General features: G+C 42.8%; 1 protein-coding gene across 1 annotated transcript; it reads left to right on the top strand.

Moving 5' to 3' along the window:
- The first annotated feature begins 2,292 nt into the window (after window positions 1-2,292).
- On the top strand, window positions 2,293-14,039 carry Grem1 (gremlin 1, DAN family BMP antagonist). Its single transcript, XM_034493717.2, has 2 exons — window positions 2,293-2,514; window positions 10,129-14,039. The coding sequence occupies exons 1-2, from the start codon at window positions 2,348-2,350 to the stop codon at window positions 10,682-10,684; spliced, it is 723 nt and encodes a 240-aa protein (XP_034349608.1). The 5' UTR covers window positions 2,293-2,347; the 3' UTR covers window positions 10,685-14,039.
- Window positions 14,040-16,441: the final 2,402 nt, after the last annotated feature.

Genomic DNA, 16,441 nt, shown 5'->3' with positions numbered 1-16,441 from the left:
TGCCTAAATTTCTCCTCCTAACTCAACACCATCAAAGTTTAATTTGAGTAATTAATTGAGTAATTCTTATTTCCCCTTATTAAAAGCAAGTTTTAATTGTGTGATTGGGCTTAAAAGATTCTAAAGAATCTCCACTCTGTTACTGTCATCCAGGTTACATAATGGTTGACAGCCACTGGTTGTGACCCGTGGAAATGCAGATACAAAATAAAAAACGTGCCTATCTACATAAATATGTACAAACATCTTAGACTCTAAACTGAAGAGGCTTGCTGTGCTCACAGTGGTTATGTTCTCAGCACTTGGCCCAGCTGACAGTCCTACTTAGTGGAAATATGCCTAACTTTCTCAGCCCACAAGAATTTATCAAAGCTCAGTTATGTTAGACATCATATTTTGTGTCATGTAATCAAAGCAACCAAAATAGAAAAAGCCCTGCTCTCATGAAGTTTACATTCTAGAAAATACTTCGGTGACAGGAAGTGATAGATGATGATGAAGAAAAATGATGTAAGGACTGGGAGATGAAGTGGACTGTGGAGAAAACGCTAGCATTGGCGGTCCAAAAACTAACACTTTGTTTAAGGAAGATAATGTCACCTCTTTGCATTTTTTATTTGAAATAGTTTGTATGAGTTGGGAAGGGGCATATAATGAAAGCTTTGATTTTAGATGAGAGAGAGTTAATGAGTTTATAAAATAAGTTCCCTCTTCTCTGGGGGAAATTGTTCTAACACTGGCTCCAAGCACCCTCTTGGTGGGCTCCAATAAACTCCATTCATTGAGTAAGAGCACTGTGGGCTTCTGACTCATAACTCTGTTCAAATCCACCTGACCAGAATAGATCTTGAAGCCCATCTGATGTTCTTATTAGACAACTATTAACTATGGAACAGTGTGTGTGTGTGTGTGAAGAAATATATGTATACAATTTGCCATTTGCACAGATATCATTCAGTACATTCTAATTTTTTGAGATATTAACAGAGGCTTCAGTTGTTGCCATACACACACACACACACACACACACACACACACACACACACACACACATTCTTAACAGTACCTGTTAGGTGTTCAGTATGTTTCTTGTTCCCTCCTCTTAACACTAGATAAAAAGAATGTGTGCATATACATACATATATCTCTGTATGTATGCATGCTGGTTCATGGCTTAGTTTTTATTTCCCTCCTGGTCAAGTGCTCATACTACAAAATTTCATAGGGGATTTGGTTCTTTTTTCTGTAAGCAACACAGACATCTTTAAATTTCCCTTCTGACATAATTTGACCTGGCTAATGTCTTTAGACCTTGTAAACCTATTGATGTTTTGCATGGACTGCAACTTCTGTACGCAAATCTGGTGGCTCTTTGAAGAACCGGTTTTCAGGCTAAGAGAAGACATGACTTTGTTCTCTCATCAGTGGGAAACTATTTATACCAATGTTGTGTTTTATTCTGTCCATCAGGTTGCTGGAAATGACTACAGAATGTGCCGGTAGGTTTTCCCTCAAGTCAGTTTTTGTCTGAAGCTATCAAGAAGATAGTTCCTTATCTTACATTTTCCCCTGATTTACTCATCTCCGATGTCCGATGTCCTACAGAAAACCCTTATCGCCTAGCGAGCGTTCGTTCTTTAAGGCCTTGTACAGATGGGAGCCCTGACTGAGTGCTGGGGTCCTTTTAGTTTATTCTTCTGCTGTACACTCAGCTGATCCCGATGGGCATCTGAGCTGAAGAAGCCGATGGAGGGCAGGAAAAAGAGGGTATCCTCTTGCAGGCCGTTGGCGAGCCCGCCTGTGTTAACACTCGGGATCCTCCGGGAGTCAAGGCCCCTGCGCAGCTTGACCAGAGCGTCCCAACAGTGCCATTCAGCACAATGGTGAGGAGCCACTTAGTTTGTTAAGACTCCGCTCTGCTCCGCGCAGCCGGGGCTCCTGAGTGTGGAGCCCCACGCAGGCTAAGTTCAGCCGACTAGAGGAGAAGCCAAGACTTGGAGCTGGAAAGGGATGAGGGGCTGGGAGCCGGGACGGCGGGTGGGGGGGGGGATTTCCTCCCTCACTCCCCTCTCCAACGGGAGCGGAAAATGTGATTTGCTGTGCATTCCAGGCGCGGTTCCCTGGGGTGACCTCTCCCACCCAGCCGGGCAGGAGCAGGGGGGTAGTAGACAAAGAGGCGAGGCGGGCGGAGAGGGGACCCCGCAGGGAAGCAGGAGGGGTGCAGTGGGCGGGGGCACTACCGGGAAAGGGGGCGGATAGCGGGTCCTGCGGCGGCGACGGCGCCTGACCAATGGAGAGACGCGGTCCCCGGCGCTTGGCCGGCGGCATTTAAACCGGAGACCCGGAGATGCCCGACACTCGGTGCGCCCTTTGCAGACCTGGAGACCCAGAGCGCCGCGGTAGCCGCACTCTCCTTCGTGTTCCTCCCGCGTCGAGCCCGAGTGGCTCGGGCTGCGGTCGCACGCAGCGCCACGCGTCCACAGCGAAGGACCCGAGGACCCACGGAAGTGACAGGTGAGCGCGGTGGCACTCTGTGTGTGTGTGTGTGTGTGTGTGTGTGTGTGTGTGTTGGAACTCAGGCTAGCCAAGAAGTCCCCAGGGGTCTATACCATCTTAAATCCTTCTCAGTTGCGACACAGTCCTTTGGTACACCAAAGACCTGGAGTGCGCCTTGTAGAACCGAGCCTGGTCCTTCCTGCTGCAGAGGTAGATGTGTTGACTTCGGGGCACTGGGTCCACCGGGAAAAGGTAGAGAGAGGGTGTCAAGAAAGTGCATCCCGTTTCCATTTGCCGGAGCCCTGCAAATACCGTCCAGGTGCTTGAAGCACAGAGCCCGCGGGGGTCGCCTGTCGGGACAGCGCACTGTTGCCGGAGTAGAAGTCCCGGACCCGCGTCCCTGTGAGCTGAAGCCGATCTCGCAGCAAGTTGCAACCAGAGACAGCCTCGAGGGTTGGGCACGGGCTGGGACTGGGACTTTTGTAGGAGTGGCGGTCCCAGGGCTGTGAGTGGTAACTGCTGAAGACTTGGAAACCGGTGGAATGTGCGTTTGCGGGTATGGCAGATATGACTGAGGCTGGTAAGACAGAATCCGCGCGGCTCGACAACTGTGAAGAGTCGGGTACCTCTAAGCTTGAATGCTTTGCTGCCCCGCAGTACTCCCGCGGCACGCGCCACACACTCCTGTGCTAGCTGTGCTCCGGCCGGCGCGTGGCTGTCTTTTTTGAGCCACTTGGGGGTTCCACACTCTCATCCTCTATACTGCAGACCTGCAGGCGCCGGGCAGCCACCACTGGCTATTTCCCACTTCCGTAGATGCTGGCCGATCTGTACCCCACAGGCCCCCCGTAACGCCTCGCTGCGCCTCGCTAGCGACTCTGCTCTACTGCGCGCTTCGTCTCTGCTCCTCGCCGGCCGCCTAGCCCATTCCAGCGAGGCTCCTCTAGCTCCTGGTAGAGGTCTAGAGTGAAGGGAAAGGCGATGTAGCTGTCATCTCCCTGGTTCTACTTATTTCCAGAACAACTAGTTTGGGAAGAACAACTTCTCCTAGCTCTGGACTGGCTTCTGGCGCGCTTCAGCTTAGTGTTTGCCTATGCCCGTCTCTGGCAACCACCCACCAGCGAGGCTGGGTGGTGAGGATGCGAGATGACCAGCCTTTACTCTGAGGTCTTTCCTGATAGCCTAAGGTGGCTCGCTGGTCTAACTCAGCAGCTGTCTTCCCCCTCCTCAGTAGAATCCAAATCCCTACTCTTTGATGGAGAAATATAGCCTAGAAGTGAGGGGTTAAAATCTCCTCTTAACTGTTGGAGAGCAGAATGACGACCATCAGTAGGTAATTGGATCTCTTGGTGGAAAGAGCAAACCAGAGTGGTGCGCGCGACTGTTTATGTTCCCCTGAGATGGTGCCAGGATACGAACTGATTAAAACAATCTACTGTGTTCAATGGGTCACCAGGGCTTTAAGCTGTCCCAGGGACTCCAGAGTAGTGGTTTCCTTCTGACTGCTCTTACAAGTTAAATAAATAGCGTAGAAGAGGTTAAGATAACCCCATCCCAGGGTGAGGGGTCTTCTTTCACCCCAGGGCTGCCCTCTCCTCACCCCCTCCCCTTTTTCTTTTTGGGACAAGGCAGGCGGCACAGGCACAGGACACTTGGGAGTACAGACTTTTCAAAGCAAAGCAAAGAAAAAGATCTTAAGAAAACAAGAGCCTCCTTCACCATCACCCCAACCAAGTCTACAGATAAAGGTGTTTTCATTACTCTCCTTGGACACATTGCACCATTGGATTTATAAGAAGTTACTAATTATTTAAGGCTGTGTGTGTGTGTGTGTGTGTGTGTGTGTGTGTGTGTAACCCCCAGGTCATTGTAGGAATTAGAGTCTTTTGTAAACTTTGTAATTTCACAGCTTTCCTATGTCCTTCAAAGTTCACTTTGAGTAAAATGTTTTGTTAACCCACAATCTGTAAGAAATCCAAATTGTCTAATGTGGTTTTCACACCATCGCTTAGGGAGAGAAGAACAGAAACACGTTAAGTCCTTACATCCTTCAATGTCCACCTCTTGTCCTTATAAATTGATGCTGTTGGTGACCTCAGTCTCAATGGTCCAGTCTACAAAGTGACAGAATACAAAGAACCCCCGTGGCCCCAGACTTCTCCCCAAGAAATGCTTGCTGGCGGCAAAGCTTTGGGGCAGGTTTGAGAATGCAAAGATATATAGGAAAAGTCAAGCCTTTTATGTAAAGAAGAGAAGAGGGAGGCAGTTAGGAGCGGTGACTGCGCATTTAACTGAAAGGCACTGACCAGGCCAGTGCTACCAGCCCATGTCTTACATCTGCAAAGAATTTTCTTTAGTTTTAACATATGTTCTTAGAAATGCAAAGTACAACAGGAATTCTCGTGACAGGAGAAGTCTTTTTCCTTTGCATGCAAACATGAAGATACAAAATAGATAATTATTAGATTTACAATATTTTTCAAAATTTTACCGCATTAAAAAGCAAAGCCACATGTTCCTTGTTAAATATGCTGTGCTGAATGTCATTGGCATGGTGACTAAGGACATGTTAGAATTAGATGGGACTGGGCTCAGACCCTGGCTATCCATCCACTTTATAAACTATGTGACCTTGGATGGATTCCTGATTAGTAACAGGAAGACATTATTATATACCTTATAATTTATCATGACAAAACTTGGACAGTATTTAGCATAATGTCTCATGCAGTTAAAGCTAAAAACCAAGAGCTACCTTTTATTACTAGTGGCTGTGTTGGGCATGAGAGACCAGAGGGTGATTCTGAATTTAATCCCAAATCTCATTTATTCATAACTGTTACAAAATGCAGCATCTAACTTGGCTGTCACTCAGTAGTGCTGCTTGTTGAGCATTTGATATTTATACTTTTTAATTAATTTCCTGTTGGTTCAAATAATTGTATACAATTATTAACTTCACTAAAAAATAAATCTTCCAGGGAACTACGAAGATCTTTAACCACCAGGTGTCTCCTCCTCACCTTAGGTGGTGTTGGATCCAGCCTGACTTAGCCTTAATGGGCAGATTATTCTTAAGGGCATAAAATTTATGATGTGTGCCAATCGTTAGTTTTTCTTATCTCCTTAGTATAATTTGTCTGAGAAATAAACCAACCTTTATTATTATTAAGGAATTCCCTAGTTAATTTCTAAAGGGTGTTTCTAAAAGTGAAAGATCTAACTAAAATTAACTTTCACTCCCCCTAAAGATTAAGGTTTAAGGGGGAAAGAAATGGATCCTTTTAAAATCTGGCCCATCTATAAAGCATGTGCGGCGAATTCCACTGTGTTTTGCGCCAGGAGAATGAGCTCATGTCATTGTTGTTGCCTGTCTTTCTGAAGGTCGCTCAGCAGGAACAATGCCCTGGTTCAGGTACAGACATCTGGAGTTCACTGTAATTCTTATTCAAAACTCCATCTAACTCACTGAATGAGTAGGTTGCTTGGCTAATGGGAGAGCCACAATGAGAAGTGTGTGGAAAGGAGCTGGCACTAGATTCCCCAAATACGTCAAGAATATTGGAAACAAGTCAGACATACTTTTTGGGTTTCCAAACCTCCAGATTCTGAAGACCATTCTTGGTGCTTTTGTGAAATTTTTTGACAAGTTACCAGGGCAGAAATGGTTACTGTGACTTTCCTTGCTTGAAAGTGTTTATCCTTGAACACCAAGAGAATTGGGGACAAATGGGAGGCAGTGAAGATCTGTTTTGAGGGTCTGTCCTTTGAGACAAGTGATTGGAGGAGCATAATGGCAAAATGAGAAAGACAGGAGGGTAAAGTTTGTCAACAGAGACAAGCTGCAGAGACAGCTCACCGTTAAATATTAGCACATCACTCAACAGCAGGAATGCACTAAGGGGATGTTAAGTCGCAGTTTGGGATGAAGAACAATAGTATCTATATAGGAGAACCAAGGGAGATGCTCTCTACATGTCATGATGCACTCTGAGTTCGGGATGCGTCCGAATGCAGTGATTGGATGTGAGTGGGAAGTCATGAGAACCTAAATCTGGACCAGTATTTGGATTGATTTTGGGCCATGTAGCACACTGCTAGGGGTTGATGTGGAAAAAATTATCTGCAAGGAAATACCATCTTCTTTATTTACTCCATCCCAGGGATACACAGAGAGTTCTAAGTATTTGGTGAAAACAGAGTTGCAATTTCAAGAAGAAAAATCTCCAGTTCCTCAGTTGAATAATCAACACTAGTTGGTAGGGGGCTTGGATGAGTGGACACAGTGATCGGCAGAGCCTGGCTTCAGCCTTCCAGTGCTGTTCACCTCACTCTTCCTTAAGGAGACCATCAGAAGCACACTGGCCTTTCTACTCAAGCCAGGAACTGACCTGTTGATTTCTGTTCGTTGATGTTCTTGGAAGGCTTTTTTTTTTTTGTAACACTAAAGTTTAGGAACTTGACATTCTCACAATAAACTAGCAAAGGTTAAGCATTTTCAAGTGAAAAAAAAAACTCATACTTTTTTTACACCTAGTAATTTTTTAATATTTTATTTATTTACTTATTTACTTACTTATTCTTACTTTTCTTTAGTGAAAAAGCAGACTGCTGTAATGGAAACTATTATGACTTATAAGGTACTCACTCTTGCATAGGAACAGAAATTTTTTCTCAAAGTAAACCTCAAAACCATAGTCGACTAATTATGAATTTATTGCTTTATAATTGGGTTAAAATAAAACTCATACTATCCTGCATGAAAAAAAAACAAAAAACAAAAAAAACACCCTAAAAAACAAACAAACAACAATAACAAAACTTAAAAGCAAATAGAAATTCCCTAGAAAAAAAAAAGACAAGTGTTAGAAAGCTGTCTAGACCGGAAGAAATCCACACTGCTGAGGGTCAGGGGGCGGAAGCGCTTTGTGTAGCTGGAGCCTTAGCATCAGTGATGGTACTTTAAAATGCAAAGAACAGAAACTGTATCAAATTTATGTGGTATAATAGTAATCACTTAAAAATATTCAGGAATACCTCCTCTGTGTCTGGAACAAAGGAACAGATGATGAATTAGCCTTCATCAATTCTCAGGGTAGATATAACAAGGTTCAATAACAGATGTAAATAAGCCAGGAAAGAAAAGTTCAATAAATAAGGAGTCCCGAACTGGCCTGGAAAAATTAATTACAGCTTTGTAAATGGATGTCCATAGAACACTATGGCCCTATGACATACACTGTCACATGCAGTCAACATACATCCACAGTCAGCCCCAGGTCGACCTCTGTGGTTGTGGACACTGAGGCTCTGGACCCAAAAGGAGTAAACTGGCTTGGAGGTTTTTTTTTTTTTTTTTTTTTTTTTTTTTTTTTTTTTTTTTTTTTTTTTGTAGATGTGGAGGGAGATTGTCAACCTAGATCTAGGGCCACCTATGCCATATTCCTTTGAAATATCAGTGAGTGGATTTTATTTTAGTGCTTGGCCTTTTATTTTAGACTCTGGCCCTCAATTGGGGGTCACCAGAAACTTGTGAAAATGTCTGAGATTTGCATTATAGCTCCTTGGAGACGGAATGGTCATGGCTTAAGTTACTTGGCCTCTGAGAAAATCTGTACTATTTTATAACAGGCCTATTTTAATAAGTGATGTTTTATAAGACAAAACAAAGCCATTATTTTTTTGTTTTTGTTGTTGTAGTGGTCAGCATGGTTTTGTTTAAAGATCAGATGCGTGGTAACATAAGCTGACACAAGTAAAGGAACCTACAGTTGGAACAGGAGTTGAATGTCACATTATCAGCTCCAAACTTGAACCTGCTCCAAAGTATTAAGTTAATGTCGGAAAAATGATGACATTTAAGAATATTTTTAATGAAACACTCAATTATCTTGGTTTGATGCTAGCCTTAGGGTTGAATGGTCCTCACTTGCCAGAAGTTGTCCTTTAAAGAAGATACATCTTATGCTGCTTTTGTCTCTTAAAGATAATTGGTCTAGATAATGATACCAACTTGTCTGGTTCCTTGGAGACAAATGTTATATTAAATAAGGTTATATTAATATGCACTTAGTGGTTGCCACATGCAGTATTGGTATTCAGCTTAGAGAAAATGGGTGCTTCATAGCTGTTTTTGTACCGCAAACCATAAGCATGGGGCAGAGGAAAACCCAGGGCACTGCCATGCCTGGAAGAGACACTATGAATTTGAAATTGTTCTCAATCCTTCAATGCTTTAATAACTCTTGGTGTGCCCCAGGCCAGCAAGTGTTACAGGCCTTAAGCTGGGTGGGAAGGCTGACTGAATTAGGGTCTTCATATTAACAGTTTCCCAGATGACTGTGTCCAGGGAGACTGCCCCAGGAGAATCTTGACAGTCTGCTGTCTCTCTTTCCCTTGTCTTTTCCCCTTTTTTCTGAACAACCCTGCCTCCGGAAAAGTCCCCTCTTCTCTGATTTGCTTTATTCACCCCATGTTCCTGTCTCTCTATGTTTCTTCTCCTATCCCCTCCACACTCACTTTATTTATTTATTTATTTATTACATGCTATATGCTCTTGCCATGTATGATTCATATCAAGGTTCAGATTTGCTCACAATTCATTGCCATCAATGCTATCCTTACAAATTGAAATATTCATGTACTTATTCCATTGTGCCAATTTTTCTACCTTAATTTACCCATTTATTTTTATATTCTTTAGAAGTAACCACATACACACAATACACATGTGACATGAAAACAGAAAGAGTATTTGGGAAAAGGACACAGTAAAGCAGCGGGGGAGGGGGGAGGCAAATGTTTACAAGGTACAAGGACAAATATGTATGAAAATCCATAATGAAACTAATTTTGTACACCAACTTAAAAATTAAAGCCAAGGAAATTAAAGGCCTACCTGGTCAATTAATCAGACAAAAAATTCTACTCAGACATATAGGCACATAGATGGTAACATATTTTACCACATAAAAAAGTTGAAAAGTGGGGTCTGGAGAGATGACTCACCAGTTAAGAATACTTTCTGTTCTTCCCAAGGACCTGAGTTCAGTTGCCAGCACTCATATTGGAGGCATACAACTGCCTGTAACTCCAGCTCTAGGGATTCTGCCCTGCCCCCACATACGGTGTTATATCATGGCAGAAAGAATGATACCAGTCATCTTTATCCTCTTGGCCTTCTGAGCATCCCTCCTCCTAGTTTTTTTTTTTTTTTTTTTTTTTTTTTTTAATGTTTTCCTGGTCTCTTTCCAATACTGGAACAGTGAAAAGTCTCATGTTGTCAAATTCAAGAATAAATACAGTTAAGTGAGCATTAAAAAAAAAAAAAAAAGTCACATGCAATTGTGTCAGGAGCCAGTGAGGAATTCTAATGGGAGCTGGTTCAAAAAAGAGACGGGTCCTGACTGAGTTTAAAGCTTGGCAAATTCACTGTGTGATCTGTGTCGAATTACTCAGTTTGATGGCTCAGAGAGTAATGGGAATAATAGTATCTAATTGCTAGTGATACTGTTAGAAGTCAGTGCAACTGAAGTGTATGATGAGCACAGTAGATGTTAGATACAATTATTAATTTTTATTAAATAACTTTCTTATTGTTTGTGTCTCCCCCTCTCTTTGTTCCTTGTCTAGAATGAATCGCACCGCATACACTGTGGGAGCTTTGCTTCTCCTCCTGGGGACCCTACTGCCAGCAGCTGAAGGGAAAAAGAAAGGGTCCCAAGGAGCCATCCCACCTCCTGACAAGGCTCAGCACAATGACTCTGAGCAGACCCAGTCCCCACCACAACCTGGCTCCAGGACCCGGGGGAGGGGCCAGGGGCGGGGCACCGCCATGCCTGGAGAGGAGGTGCTTGAGTCCAGCCAAGAGGCACTGCATGTGACAGAGCGCAAGTACCTGAAGCGAGATTGGTGTAAAACTCAGCCCCTGAAGCAGACCATCCACGAGGAGGGCTGTAACAGCCGCACTATCATCAACCGCTTCTGCTATGGCCAGTGCAACTCCTTCTACATCCCCAGGCACATCAGAAAGGAGGAAGGCTCCTTTCAGTCTTGCTCCTTCTGCAAGCCCAAGAAGTTCACTACCATGATGGTCACACTCAACTGTCCTGAGCTACAGCCACCCACCAAGAAGAAAAGGGTCACGCGCGTGAAGCAGTGTCGTTGCATATCCATCGACTTGGATTAAGTCAAAGGGGGCACATTCAGCCTGTCATAGCCATGCCGAGAGCCACACCCAAACCACCCGATTCCTACTTGGCTTAAACCTAGAGGCCAGAAGAACCAGCAGTTGCTTCCTGGCTGGAGGCTGCTTATGCATAGTGTACGCGCATGCGCATGAGTGTGCATGGGTGCCTGTGTTTCCAAACACCAACGGAAACAACCTCTGCTAGAAGGCACTTCCTGTTACTCTGCTTCAGATGGTCGGAAATGCCCACACCACTGGACCCAAACACCCACAGGGGCAGGGCTGTCGTTGGCTTTGTCATTGTGTTCTATGTGCCTCCTGGGCACCAGGATTTCACTTGAGAATGAATACTACCGGAGGAGGTAACTCTGAGGGCTGCATTAGACTCGGAACTGTTCAGTGCTCGCCCACAACCCATTCTTTTCTTTGCTTTCCCTGACATCTCAGTCTTAGCCCATGTTCCTAAATTAATTCACTTGACCTCGGGTGTAAATGTCGTTTGTCTTGTGAAGAACCTTCAGAATGTGAGGAGACATGTGATGAAGGCACACAGGACAGAGGATTGACACAGGAGCGCTGAGGCTAAGGACCAGTCTGGGCCAGTGAAATTCAATAGCAAGATGTCCAGAGTCTAAAAGTTGTTTCCCCAAACTATATGAGCCTTGTTTTAGTAAAGGGGCTTTCCTGATATTTAAAAGAACCCAGACACACAGAGGAGAAATATAATCAGCAAAAAAACCCAATTCTCTGTGCCAGCTTTTGTGACCTACTGACGCTAGCTGTAACCCAAAGTTAAGGGTGAAGTATTGACGACTTCTGTTTTAAGAACCAAATGAAAAAAAAAATGTGGCCTCCTGCTTTACTTTGCCTCTTAGGAGGACAACCTTGTTCACTGGGGTAAGAAAAGACAAAATCTCCTAAGCTTAGTTTTGCTGGATTAACATTGCTTTTCTGTCATTCCTGGAAAACACTTCAAAGATGCAGAACCTTTCAATAAAATCCTGCTTTTGTTGAGGCTACCTGCCAATAAGGAACAGTGTAAGATGAGAGAGCTATCTTCTATGTTTGACTAAGACATGTCTAGGGCCCTTTCTGTTTGGTGTTTGTTATAGGAGAGAATCAAAGAGGGGAGGAGAGAAGAGGAGAAGAGAGGAGAGGAGAGGAGAGGAGAGGAGAGGAGAGGAGAGGAGAGGAGAGGAGAGGAGAGGAGAGGAGAGGAGAGGAGAGGAGAGGAGAGGAGAGGAGAGAAGAGGAGAGATATCGGCTGATTGCACCTGGCTAGGTAGTGTCTGGAGAAGTAAGGGCTTTGTTTGCCTCTATTTCATTTGCTCTCAGAGGGTCAAAGGGAAACTCAGTTAGGAAACCAGGGCACTAGGGTATATTAACAGGCTGCCTACCCCAGTGGATCTATGTGGCACTGTGATCACTATGCCTACTATGGATATGGTTCTTTGAATACACCTGGCTCACCAAATGTCTACTTAGCATTTATGTAAGGGCCAGAGAGAAAGGTGGGTGGGCCTTGGTAAGTTTTGGTTTGGCTAAGCAATACTCATTAAGTTATAAATGCCCCAAATCCTTTTTTTTATCTTTTCCTCTCAGAGTGATTAGGCAAGTGATGTCATTTGGAAGGCAGACATTCACTGCCCATCAAAGATACAACAGTCAAAGAACCATTGGAAGTAAAGAAACGTTTTATTTTGGTCTAGCCCACTCCCATGGGACAGCTAACCAGGAACCATATTGTAAGGCAGAAGCTATCTTGAATTCCCAAAAACAGTGGGTTTAATTTTGAAAGTTTAAAAGTCACTACTGATGATCCCACACTAAATGAATTTGCAGGAGCACAGCTTGTGTGTTTCATTTGTACTGTGCGCTCCTTCCCTGAATCTTTGCGTTTTCCATATTCATAGCCAATAAGTCACAGGATGCATTTGATTAGGCCCACAAATGCAAAGGCAGAGTTTGGAGGGTAGTGAAGAGAGAAAAATAAGAGAGGAGGAAACTGAAAAAGTAAGAACCATACCACAGAGGAAAAATGACACTCAGTGCTGAGAAACACTGCGCGTCATGTCTCAATTCTGCCACAAACATGTAGTATTGCTAAAAAATTTAAAATAATAATAATAATAAAAATAATTTAAAAAAAAAAGCTTGGCAGCCACAGTAACCTTCTAGAAGCTTGAACCACACTCTCTCATGTAAGTTGGATTTAGATTTGGTTCATGTCAATAGGATTGCCTCAAAATTAACTTCTTTGAAACCATCAGCAGCATAAGTGCCCTAAAAGCCTATCACTGGCCAAAGATGGGGACGTCTGCTTTCCTTGCTGTGCTTTGACCAAGATCATCAAAAATACGTGTCCCCCATCGTTTATTGAAGATGCCCTGTCTGTTGCTTATTTTGGACGCGCCAGTGATGTCACGGTGCACATTTTCTCCAACACTGTAGTAGAACTGTTCTTTGACAAGATTAGTTGCGATCTCCATCTTACCTATTAAAATAATGCCAGAAACCAAATATGAATCTTACGGCGTTCAATTTGTGCTTGGCACTGAAAGAGGAAAACCACACACCGTGTCAGTCTGAGTGTTTCTTTGCAATTGTACTCTTCAAAGTGAAAAACCTGGAGGAAAGGCTAGTTTCCACCGTGTGGAATGTGAATAAGCAAAAAGTTATAGTTATTTAATGTAATTAGGAATTCAAAGTCCTTCAGTTACTGTGATGTCAAACATGTTTTCTTTTTCTATTTTATATGATAGCCTCTGAGTCGGGCAAAAAAGAAGCAGGCCATCATATGTTGCTAGAGACTTTTGTCAGGTCAGAGGAAAACACAGTCTTATCATATGTGAAGAGATGTTACCAAGTCAAGGTCGAGCTTTTATTTTTTTAAAATTGAATGTTCCTTAAAGGTCAACACTTCTGAAACAACATTAGGAAAGATTTTAAATGTTATTTTGAGAGACTTATGATGTGCGTATACAAGCAAATAGCAGATAAGGGTGGCTAGTTCAGACATATACAAACAGAACAGTTCTAAACAGGAAGCCCGAGCTGAAGGACCGAAAGAGATTCCATTGGTTTCTCATTCCTCAAGATATTTAATATCATCTACATTGTATATTTAATATGCTTTAATCATTTAAAAACAACGAAGGATTATATAGGCTATGATGGAACTACTACCTTGCTATGGATGAGGGTGAAGCAGGATTTAATGGTCTCATAAAAGCTAATTTGGCTTAAAGTTTTATGAATCTGTAACTAGAATTTTATTTTTATCCTAATAACATTCTATATAACCTTTGCCAAAAAACCAATCAATAAATTAAACCTCTTCTTTTTTGTGTATGTACACTTGAATTTTAACTGGTGAAGTCTCTCAGCAGGGGCTGGGGGCAGGGAGGGAGCCAGGGATTCACTTGCCCCAGAAAGCAAAGAAGAAACAAAGAATGGAGATTTCTCTTTTTTAAAGAGGAATCCACTCATTGCACCCAGATCTTTTTGATCCTTTTTTGGTTTCAGTAGAGACCCCTGGGACCCAGGTGATTAAAGACAGAGGAGACTGACCTTCAACTGGGTTGCTAGCAATCTCCCAAGACTAGCTATAAGGTAGAGCTCCTGTAGTTATGACAGAGAGGGGCAGTTATGCAAAACAGATAAGACAAGGTAGAGGAAAGATGAGGAGAAAGATTGAGTTCCACAGAGGAAAGAGTTGTGATGAAGAGAGTAGTCAGCAATCCCAGGAGCTGCCTTGGAGGAGACAAACTTGGGTTTTCTTGGAAATATTTTTAAATGTGCTCATTGTCATTCAATAGAAATATAAGGAGAGTTAGTTCTTTGAGACCATGCAAGTTCCAGAGAATTGGTCCCATCTGGATGTACACTGTCATTTGGCACTGGGAAGCAGACAACAGCAGCCAAATCCCAGAAGCTGTGAGTGTAAGGTGCTAATGTTGCACCCTGAGCGAAAAGTTTAATTTGTGTTGTTCCACAGTTCTTAGGACAGCTCAATACAGAAGGCACTGCTATCCTCCCTAAGAAGTCCCAGACTCATGTGGTCTTACTAAAACACACCAGTCCTTAAAAACTGTAAGAATGTTTAGTAGAAGTGACTTTTCCCTAAGAACAGAATGCAGGTTCAACTATTGATTATTGACTAAGGCCGTTCTGAGGTTGCATGAATAGTTCAGGATAGTTGCATGAATGTGTTCAGAAACACTGAGTTGAAGCTTATTTGCCACTCCCCACCCCTTTGTAGATGTGGGTGTTGGGGGAGGTGGACTGGAACTGGCAAGGTCCTCAGGAAATCGACACTCAGGAGGCGGCATCCAAATATGGCTTGAAAGGAGAGTAGAGCTCAGCAAGGAACTCTGCAGGCTCAGAACAACCCTGTCCCCCAGAAAAAGGCAAGACATAAGGGAGACTCAGTAAAGGGACTCATTTCTGAGTTCAAGCCTTCTCCAGCCTCTGTCCATTTTGCTACTGGGTTTATAAGCACTCATTACTGTGCTTATGTTCAGCAGATAAACAAAATTCAAAGAAATAGAGAAAAAAATAGAAACGTGATATATTGGGAACATGGAAATGATGAGACAGAGACACAGAGAGACAGATACAGAGAGAGACAGAGACAAGAAGGAGGAGGAGGAGAAGGAGGAGAAGGGCAAGGAGGAGGAGAAGAAGAAGGAAAGGGGAAAGAGGAGAAGAGAAAAAAAGAAAAGAAGAATTATGAAAGAATAGCCAAATTGAAATGGTAAAGTTGGAAAACGAGGAGCTAAAATAAACCTCATTAGAAGGGCTCAAAAGTAGATGTAATCAGTTAGAAGACAAAACATGAGGGAGGAAGGAGGATACAGGTAGGGAATGGAGAGGAGGAAGAACATGAACTCAAATATGACAACTCTAATTTCAGCACTCAGGAGGCAGAGGCAGGCAGCTCTCTGTGATTTCAAGGCCAACCTGGTCTAGACAGTGAGTTTGAAAACCAGGCAGGTCTACATAGTACATACATCCTTTCAGGTCAAAAGAGCAAGTCACTTCAAGACCCATCATACACATACTTTTTGTTTAACAGGGGCAAAGAGAGTTCTTAAGCTGAGCTGGTGTTGTGTAAAGGTGGGTAAAATCAGCAAACTCTTCGGCACACAAAATCAGAAAGAATATAAGCGACTACTAGGAAACGTTAGACACAAACAAACTGAATAATTTGAAAACATGATTAAATTCCTCAAAACATTCAGTCCACCGAGGCTAAGTTGGGAATTAATAAAAAATCTGAATAGTCCTTGGACTGATGTAGAGTTTAAATTAAAAATTACACACTCACCTGAGAAAAATCCAGGACCAGATGGTTTTACTGACTGATTTTACAGAGTTCAAGAAATTTAACGAAGAGTTAATACCAATTCTCTTCTTCCAAAAGACAAAACAAAACAAAACAAAAACAAAGAGGAAGGAATACTTCCAAATTCATTACATAAGACCAGCATTACCCTGACAAAGATATATTAAAATGACTTCACTAAAATATTAGAAAACAGAATTAAATAATTTAATTATAGTGTGATAGTTAATTGCAGTTATTCTTGTGATATATGGATGGCCCAACATGTGGGACAGTATATTAGAAAGGATACGTATAAAAATCATATACTAACTCAGTGTGTGTAAAAAAGGCATCTGCCAAAGTTTAGCATTCTCTTATGGTTAAAATTTCTGGACAAAGTAAGAATAGGAAGATAGCACCCAGTTGTA

Source organism: Arvicanthis niloticus, chromosome 2 (assembly GCF_011762505.2).
Source record: "Arvicanthis niloticus isolate mArvNil1 chromosome 2, mArvNil1.pat.X, whole genome shotgun sequence".
Lineage (NCBI taxonomy): Eukaryota > Metazoa > Chordata > Mammalia > Rodentia > Muridae > Arvicanthis > Arvicanthis niloticus.
This window is presented reverse-complemented; position numbering and strand designations above follow the sequence as displayed.

Excerpts from the sequence above, each read along its gene's own strand:
- Grem1 (XM_034493717.2), top strand. The coding sequence starts at position 2,348 with ATGCCCGACACTCGGTGCGCCCTTTGCAGACCTGGAGACCCAGAGCGC. Across the intron at positions 2,515-10,128 it reads AGGACCCACGGAAGTGACAG|AATGAATCGCACCGCATACA; the intron begins GTGAGCGCGGTG and ends TTCCTTGTCTAG.